This window comes from Buceros rhinoceros, unplaced genomic scaffold (assembly GCF_000710305.1).
Source record: "Buceros rhinoceros silvestris isolate BGI_N320 unplaced genomic scaffold, ASM71030v1 scaffold10110, whole genome shotgun sequence".
NCBI lineage: Eukaryota > Metazoa > Chordata > Aves > Bucerotiformes > Bucerotidae > Buceros > Buceros rhinoceros.
The window spans coordinates 93,478-103,507 of NW_010389093.1; the positions used below are offsets into that span (position 1 = coordinate 93,478).

General features: G+C 42.7%; 1 protein-coding gene across 1 annotated transcript in view; it reads right to left on the minus strand.

The window, feature by feature from the left end:
* Positions 1–4,512: 4,512 nt before the first annotated feature.
* Positions 4,513–10,030, minus strand: part of LOC104490584 (disrupted in schizophrenia 1 protein-like) — a 41,646-nt gene continuing 36,128 nt past the window's right edge. The window contains exon 5 of the mRNA XM_010132890.1: positions 4,513–5,331. Within this exon, the coding sequence (XP_010131192.1) occupies positions 5,183–5,331 (149 nt within the window). The 3' untranslated portion in view covers positions 4,513–5,182. The remainder of the gene's footprint in view (positions 5,332–10,030) is intronic.

The window sequence follows — 10,030 nt, forward strand, 5'->3', positions numbered from 1 at the left end:
CTGGAGCTTGTGTTATTGAAGTAAAGTAGGATGCTGTGATCCAAACTCTTGTTTGAGCCAGGAGAAATTAAACAATCTCAGTTCTTTAAACTTCAGGTCACGCAGGATTCATGAGGAATTTTTGGGAAATACAATTTAAAGCAAAACCAAGTTTCCGAAACAATGCAGATGGAGGTGTCCCTATCTCCACCTCAGCCTCCAAGGAGTGGAGCAGGTTGGCCACGGCATCTCTAACCCAATCACTGTGACACAGTCCCAGTGCTGGAGGAGCTCCTATACATGGAGCTGTGCCTGGCTTCAGGCTGCTGCTCCTGAGTCTCACACTGGGGCTGCTGCTAAAGAAAAGCCTGAAGGGCAGCACAAAGCTCTAGGTTTTGGGATTGAGCTGATTGATGCCCTCAAAATCTTGAACCTACTTGGCAAGAAAACCCAGAGGGGCTTCCTTCAGTGTTTTGTAGTCTCACTGACAGAAAAGTAATAAATTTGAGGTTGTTTTCCTCCCCTTGTAAATGGGATTGTCACCGTGGGAAGGTCTCTTTAATTTTCCATTTCTCCAGTGAGATCTATCATGTGTCTCCTTGCTGTGGCTCTGGTTATTTTAATATTCTTGCTCTTTCTCCACTTAGTATTTCTGTATGGCTGCTTATTATTATAAACTACTTGTTCAGCTTTGTGGGTGATTATAAGGACAAATAGCCTAGTGATGTATTGACTTTAAGAGTGTCTTTGACAACGCCCCAACACTTCCTTCCCTAAGACAGTGCTCTTCCAGACAAGAAAACAGAGCGACCAAATACCACGCACATGAAGAACTCACTCAGACATCTCCTTACTCAACACTAGATGTTCTTTTCCTGGGCCTCTTATTCAAGCCTTCATTAGAAGTTTGTGGCTGTTGGCTTAGCTGCTTCTCAGGTTCAGAAAGAACCTCCTACATTCACAGGCTCTTTTTTCATTTTTTAAATCTTGCTCTAGAACCTTGTTTTATGTTCTTTAACAGTGCAGAAAAATATCCACATATGTAATATTTTAGAGCTTCTTTGCAGCAGTTAATCTCTAGGATGAAAAAATACTCTTGGTCCCAGATTCATTTTTAATAGTATAGCAAACTTAGCATAATCCCCATGTATCCTCTAATAACCCCAGAGTTTCCTCCAGCACTGCTGCTTAGCTGGAATCCATTATTGAACTGCTGTCTTCAGTGCTCTAGAAAAGATGTGCTCATTTTAATTTAACAAGTAATGATACCAAAAACCTGAGCAGTCACACTTTAGAAAGACCAGATTAGCCAACTGATTGTGCAAAGAAATATTAGGCTGGAGCTAAATGCAATGCTGAACCCTTCTTGCTTTCCTCTTTTTTTTACTCCTTCGAGAATACAGGGTGGGGGTGGGTTGGTGTGTGTATTAAACACAACCAGCCACTCCTCCAAAGCACATGCAATGGACTGCTCAAGGTGAGCCGCTTCCTCATCTTGCAGCTTTCCTCAAGCACGTGCTTTGGAAGACCAACAAAGCTGGTAAGAGGGCGAGAGCAGAAGTCTCATGAGGAGCAGCTGGGGGAACTGAGCTTGTTTAGCCTGGAGTAAAGGAGGCTTGGTAGAGATCTTATCGTTCTCTCCACCTGCCTGAAAGGAGGTGGTAGCAAGGGGGAGGGGGGGGAGAGGTGTGTGCGGTGCTGGCAGTCTGTTCTCCCAAGTAACAAGTGATTGGATGAGAGGAAATGCCCTCAAGTTGCACCAGTGGAGGTTTAGACTGGACATTAGGAAAAAAAATTTCTTCACCAAAAGGGTTGTGAAGCATTGGAAGAGGCTGCCCAGGGAAATGGTGGAGTCCTCACCCCTGGAGGTGTTTATAAGACTTGCGCATGTGGTACTTAGGGACATGGTTTGGTGGTGGACTTGGCAGTATTAGGTATACAGTTGGACTTGATCCAACCAAAGTGATCCCGTGATTCCATTTCTCTAGAAGGCATTTTTGCACACAAAGTCTATATGCCTCTCTATGTACTCTTCAAAACTTTGAGGTTTGGGGGGGTCTTAGATAAGGGAGTACATACATCCTAGAAAGGAAAGGGTCTTACTACTGGTGAGATTCATGATTAGTGTGCACCACCAGTCCACTTGGAGGTGACAGAGTCCTAGCACGTGTGAAACTGGGCCTTGGGAGACCGCAGGCACTCTCCTATCTCTCAGCATGGCCATGAGGGTGGGTGAGAGCATGAATTTGACCTCAGATATTGCTGTAGTCAGTGCACAGTCATCCTTTCATTCCCTCAACACTTCTCCATGGGTGAGGAACTGAGGGAGGACAGGCAGGAAGGATTCGGTTGCACAGGAAGACTGGCTGGGTCAAGCCAGGACTCAAGCACAGGTTTTACCTATCTGTATCACTCACTGCATAGTATTTCCCTCCCTTTCACAACAAAAATAGCTACATATTGCTGTGAGGCTCTAGTCTTGAATGTGTCTTTAGACTGTTTCCAGAAGGCATCACAAAATTTCCCAAGCAGAGGAATCACTGCTGTCAACAGCACAGTAACAGTCGTACACATGGTTTCTCTTTTCCTCTCCTCCCTTCCCCATCTGTCCTCCTGCCCCTGAATGAAATTCATAAAATTTTGTACACTGCACAGAATGCCAACAGACACTCAGCTAGTTAAAAACATACTTCTCTTTATTTGAAAGTTTTTCTATCCACAGATTAAAGGCAGCTGATACATTGCATAGTACATTTGTTTTAGTATGCTTATTATTCAGCATGTCTGAGAAAAGAAACCATTACTGGCTCCAGCTTCCTACGACAAACAGTGAAGTTAATGGAATAATAAATTAAAGTAGTAGTTGCTCACATGATGTATAAAAATAAATGATAACAGATATAAATATGACATGAATGATGACTGATTGTGTCCCTTCTCAGGAGTTCAGTGTCTTATTAGAGAGGTTGAGTTTTTTTATGAAAATGCAGTGGTGCTCTGAGGCTGTGAAACACAAAAGACACACAGGTTTTTCAACTTAGTGGGAATGTCCTCAAGAAACCTTGTTAGTGGGAATGAGGGTTCTGTTCTCCCCTGTTATGGTTGGTTACCACCCCTGTGGTTGAGCCCTCACAGTGCAAGGAGGCAGGCTTCACGCTTCAGCCGTGGCTGATCCTGGCTCTAAGGCACTCACAGGGCCCACCAACTAGTTACACTGCAGGCACTACTTATTCAAAGGACAAAACTCCACACACCCATCAGCATGTGGGAGAAGGGGGACTGGTGGCACCTTAGCATACTGGCCATCATCTGAGAGTGTCCTCATCATCCTATATAAATGTTGATTGCTGGAAACTCAGTATCCACACCCTTCGTGGTGTTAAGCTACAAAGAGCTTCTACAAGTCTTAAGGAAACAGCTGGAAGAGATCTACCTTGTCAGAGTGCTTTCTTTTCTGTTTACCTGAACTCATGAGGGTTACCATGAGTGCCTTCTGGGTGACAGTCATCCCCAGATAGCCAGGCTATGTCAGGCTGCCTTGAGCTGGAGACAAATGCCTTGCTCATCTATCTGGGAGAGTTTCAGAAACTGCCAAATCTGCTATGGGGAGGTAGGTATTGAACAGGGACTGTCCAGAAAAGCTTGGAGAAAGAAATTTGTCAAACAGAGCAGGAGCAGAGCAGAAGAGATCCCCATTTGAGACTGGGAATAGGAACTGAGTACCAGAGTCCATGCAAGAGGATGGACTTTACCACAGTGTGGATGCTGCCCCATACATTACACACCAGAAAAGTCAACCGCATTCTCAATTACAGGGTTGCACAGAGGATCTTGATGACTACATAAACTACCTGAGCTCTGCTCCCCTGGTTTGACAACTGTATACTCCTGGACGCAGTTATAATCCTGTTGTATGATTCAGCTACCTGGCACTTTTTCCCCCTCCCTCCTTATGTACTTAATATCGAGGTAGAAGTTTCAACTAGTATTAAAACACACAAAGAAAATGAACACAATCTTAGAGGGCTAGTAGTCCAATGACCTTCCAAATTTGCAAAAACCTTTATAATGTGGCTATAAAATGAGTAACTGAAGTAGCATAAAAATCTAATTCCAAAAGTGTCAGAAAAATGCTATAAAAAAATACAATACAGAGTTGCAAGACATTTTCTTCACCTATTGGCCTGGAAAAAAAAAGTAAGGTTGTTTTTTTTTATTCTTCTGCAACAAATGGCAGAAGTCACACAAAATTCTGCATCAGAAACATGTTGGTACACAAGTAAGAGCACACAATGAATTCCTAAAGGCATTGTTTTGAAATGACAGGTCATTAGGTCATTTACATTAGCTGGCTCCAGCTGAGCATTGCTTTTATATGGGTCTATTGCAAAAACTCTGCATTCCTTCTGAAGTTTATAAGGAAGACCAAAGTAATATAATAGTAGTAATAAACTTTACAAAGAGACTTAAATGATTTATAGTTCATACAATATTTAAATACAAGGAACACAAATCACCAACATTTTTTTTTTGTGCTTTACAACCCCTGTAATACTAAAGTAAGTTTATATTAATACCAAAATGAAGCAAGTTAAACTACTGCTATAGGGGCTGCTGTTAGTTACCTCCACTGTGCTCAATACCACAGAGTAAATGAGGTCCAAATTTCAGCTGAAAGAACTCGGTTAGCTTCAATATCATCCTATTGATTTAACTGTTGGCAAGAATGTGGAAATACATTCAGTGTAATAAAGCTGTTAAAGCCAAAGGAAAAAAAAAGGTTCTCATTCTTACAGCTATTTTTCAAGAAATACTAGATGCTTCAGCATTAACACTACATTTTTACACCAGGGAAAAAAAAATCCATGACGAAGGAAGACAGATACTGTTTACAAGTCTTCAAGGAGAACATTTCACTGCCATTAAAGGCAACTTGCAGACTCACTTGAAATGTATCAATTTGTAATCTACACACTTACAGGGGCTGCTCTGCTCTGAAAGCTGTTTCCCAATCTGTGCCAACGCATGTGAGGCTGTGTAGAATACTTCTGATGATAGACCTCCAGGCTCTGTTCCTCCATAATTGATTTAGTTATTAGTTATGCAGGGAGAGAAGAGATCCCTGAGGCTTAGTGAAACTGTATTCGGTTACTAAAAGCAGCCCTTTGTGGATTAATGTCATCTTACTAGCTCTTTCTGTTCATTATTCCTTCAAGTCTCCTTTTCCTGGACACCAGCTGTCACAGAGGAAGTCTCCAGCCTTTTCTTCTCCCGCCTCCCTGGCTGGCTGAAGTTGCACCAGCACAGTCTGGAGTGTCTCCTTCACCACCTGGATCTCCCTCTGCAGAGACTGTGCAAGCTTTATTAAGGAGTCAATCTATAGGTGATTGGCAGTCCCTTTTCTCTTTCCAAGTTATTAAATAAATTCCTGATCTGCTGCTCACGACAGATGGCCATGGCTATCTAATTGTAGCTTCACGTTCTTCCAAACTGCTTGGATTAAATATTAATACATTTCTCACACTTGTTTAAAAAAAAAACAAAAAAAAAAAAACAGGCAAACTGAAGTTCTCAAGTAGCATTTAAAAAGGGATGGAATGGGGGTTACTGCTTAGATACTGTTCTCATGGGAAGGAAGGAGATGAAGAAATTGTTCCATGGAGGCAGCAGCACTTGCTGTGAGTTCCCTGCCGGATGGAGGGTGGATTTTTAAGCCAGAGACACAGCCTTGGGTGCATCAGATGCCAGGTGAAGGGCAGAAGGAGCAGTCTGAGACATAAGCCAAGTGACCACAGCTTGTGTGGCATTAGCAAGTTCAGCAATGTGTGCTACGCAAGGCAAGGTGGGAATCTAGGTGAGAAGTTAAGAAAGGATTGTTCCTCACATTTTATTTACCGTTGTCTAGTTCAGGTTTCCTGCAAGGCACCCAGGAAGAAAATGATGGATAACGGCTTGTCCACTTAAGAGACCTTCCACTTCCCTCTTTCCTCAGCTCCACAATGACGTAAAGAAGGTGTCAGGTGGTGGCAACAAGAATATGGGGGATGCAGCTGTGAACAGACTGGAGACAAAGGTACAACGAGATAGTGGCAACTGCTGAGATATGCACAAGTCTTTAAGTGGCTGGGCTTCCTAGGCAGTCCAGCTTTTTGTTCTGATGACTAGCCTCTCCAGGGAGTGAGAATAGCTTGTACCATCAATACATTGGCCTTTCTGCTGATAATCTCACATCAGTGAGGGTATCTTTTGTTGAATCAAGTGCAAGGACTGAGTGCAGCTCAGTGAGACAACCAACCTTACCTTCTCTTCCATAGCTTACACTATGTGGAGAGCAAAGCAAGCACAAGACAAGGTAGAGCCTGCTGAAGCTCTAAACCAAGTCTATGTGAACCAGCCCCAGGGCCCACTCCATCCACACTGAGGGCTCCTTCAATTACGGCTGAAAGGCAAGGATGTCAAAAGGCTAACTCAAGTGGGTCAAGGAAGAGAGAAGTAAGTTCATTTCTAGCAGTGAAGTCACCAAATGATCTCTGAGAAAGCCAGAAACTCACTTCAAGGGAAATGAAACAGGCTGACAGTGAAACAACTCCATTTCAAAAATCCAACACACAGGAAGGATAATGCACAAGGACAGGCTTTATTCTTTACAGAGCTCATCCATTATGAAATCTTGGTTTACTCAACCCTGATGTCAATGCAAGATCATGGAAAAAAAAAAAAAGACACCCTCAGGTTATGTGACTGTAAAAAGCGAGCTGCTACTTTTGAAAAATTGCAACTAGAGAGCACCATGGGGCAGCTATATAAATCACCACTATTTCAGGCAGTCACAGTTATGTCTTTGAAAAGCTTTTTGGCTGCTTTTGTTTCTGTTATAAGTTCCTCAAAATTTCTTCTTTGTGTATTTATACACAGTTACTCCGCTTTTTTACTCTTAGTATGTTCACCAGGACTATTCGCACATACTCCTGGTTTCTGGAGTATGGTTGTAATCTGGAGTATATCTGGAGTATACTTGTAATCTGTCTCTGATTGCAAGTAATAGCAGCACACACAGAACTTCTACCCTAGGATCTCAAAGCACTGTACAAGGACAAATTAATTATGCTTTGCAGCTTCTCTGCAGTAAGAAACATTATTATCCTCTTAGAGGCGGTCCTGGATTGTCCACCCCTCTGCAATTTACTCATGAGGCTCTGCTGAAAACCTAACTAACTGGTAAAACAGAAATTCTTCAGTTTATAAACACCACGAAGCCTCTGAAATTTAATTACTTCCGATGCGCAGTCTCTGACTACATGCTGTTATTTGTAATATCCAAGCAATTAGGTAAAGAGAAAAACCAAAATTGAAATATTTCGCTGCAAGTGGATGAGAAATCTTGAAGGATGGAGGAAAATAAAGATGCCAGGGAAAGAAAAACAGAACAGAAAGACAGAGCAACAAGAAAGATGACTGCATCATCTAAATAGAGCAAGTTTCAATAACCTCATAAATAATACCACAACCAGCTGTAGACCAGTAACTATCAAATGAGCCTTTAAGGCTAGGCGAAATACATGCTGTATGGTTGAGCATGGAATCTCTATCCATATACAGAGGTTATGTCTGGAGAAAAAGTTTCACCCATTTTAAAAATGCAAAAAAAAAGAGTTTCGCAGGGGTCCACATGCAAATGTGTACTTCATGCTTAAATCCTCTATCTAGTGCTGCAAATATCAAGTCAGTATCAAAGACAGAAGCCAAAACAAGTTTCAAGTAGGAACATTTTCTGGTGCTGCTGTCTTCCTGTGAAAAAATGGCAAAATCTCTCCAATGTCTCACAAGCAGTAAATTGGAAGTACTTGGGAACAGCTTCACACAACTCTATCTATATTCTGCAACAACGCTGCAGCTCTAACAACATCCTGGCTGAAGCTTTTCAACCCATTTGACTTCCTCTCTTTAAAAAACTTGAGCATCCTGACAGTGTCCATGATTTACAAGGAGATAAAAAGCAGACCTCATTACCGTAGAATTACTTAATTTTTAGAAAAAACGGGCTCATCAATGTATCTTCTTTTCTCTCAGAACAGATGTTTAGGCAAAAGAGACAAAAGCTAGATATTACAAACCAGCTGCCTTCCTAGAGGAAAGGTTAGAAACTATTGTAAGAAAAAAGGCCTTGGAAGGATAGCCAAGGACTGTCCTCACAGAGCTGAGGTAAGGGCCTACAGGATTTTGGAGAATAACAGCAATTTTGGACACCTGAAGAGGAAATTAAGTCTTGAAGAACAGAAATAATCAGAAAAAAGGGAGGGTTTTACTTGTTTAAATATTCTGCTTGTTTTTAACAGCTGAACTTCACAGTGGCTGGAGAGAGAAGCTCAGCTAGATGTCCCACTACATAACTACACGTCTCTCCTAACTCCAGGCACCAGTACACAGAGCAGGGCCAGCCAGCTGGAAAGTAGCTCTGCAGAAAACGACTTTGAGGTCATGGCTGACAGCAAGCTGAACATGAGCCAGCAATGCATCTTGTGGCAAAGGTGGCCAAGAGCCTCCTGGGATTATGAAAACCATTGCCAGCAGATGGAGGGAGCTGATCCTTCCACTCTGCTCAGCACTGGTGAAGTCCCATCTGAAGCGCAGGGTGCAGTTCTGAGCTCCACAGTACAAGGAAGATACCACCTTACTGGAGCAAGTCCAGCACAGGGCTAGGTTAGTGGACTGGAGCATCCATCACATGAGGAGATCCTGAGAGAGCTAGGACCGTTTGATCTGGAGAGGAGAAAGCTCAGGGTGATCATACCAATGTGTATAAATAGCCAAAGGGTGCGAATGAAGAAAAGGGAGCCAGACTTCTCACTACTGTTCACTGACAGAACAAGAAGCAACAGGCAAAAATTCCGAAACAGGAAATTGCATCTGAATACAGATACTATTTTACTATGCGGGTGGTCAAACGGCTGTGCAACGGGAACACGTTGCACAGAGAGATTGTGGAGTCTTCATCCTTGGAGATATTCAAAACCTACCTGGACATGATCCCGGGTAACCTACTCTAGGTAACCCTGTTGAGCAGGGGGTTGGACCACATAATCTCAAGAGGTCACTTCCAACTAAACAGTTCTGTGATTGCTTGCGCTATGTGCCAAAGGACCAGCGAAGGGGCAAGACAATTCGATGTTTACTTGGAAAGACCTGGGGTTTGACCTTTTAGAATGGTAATTCTGGGAGTGAAGGAAAGACACTGAGCAAGTCCCTGCTGCTCCTATTTGAGGCCTGTGTAGTCTCACAGCAAGAGAGCAAAATAGCCTTTGGAAGTTCATCACAGAATACAGGAGTGCTTGTGGTTCTGGAACCAGATTAGAAATCTCCCATTTCCCCCCTCCATTACTGTTGCCCCTCTTTCATATCCATGAATGCATCTCTACAAACTAACATAATACCCTTCCCATGTAAAAATCAAAACACTCCCCCCACAAACCACTAAACAAAAAAACCCAACAGAACGACTGTAACGTTTTGAAAAATCGATCACTTCAGTGGTCTGGATATCGGCTGTCTCTGTATCATTTGTTCCAGCAGAAAATGGAAGGCAAAGAAGCTGCAGCACATGGGTGGAAATACACTGACCTACCTCCCACCACAGTATGAACAATACAAGTAGAACCACCTTCTCTCAATGTGATGCACACCGGGAAGGGCTCACCCTCCTGCCATCCAAAACAAAATCAAACATTGCCACCTCTTACTCTTGTGGGATCCCAGAATTTTTTACAGGTTCATCCAGCGTGAGATTCCTCAGTGAGGTATAGTCGAGGCTAAATTCTACACTCCCAATTCTGTTGGAAACCTACACTGGTGTAAAGCAAGACTTGTATGAGAGTCTGCTGCATGAAAAGGTGAATGGTCTGCAAAGTGACCTGCAGTGCTTAATGAATGTGTAGGCAGAAAATTCTATTTCCAAAATAACTGTTTAAATGCCCATTTTAGGGCAAGGAATGGAGATTGCTTTTGTAATAATAGCTGAGCCAGATTTTCTTCCAACAAAAGCATCTTCAGCAGG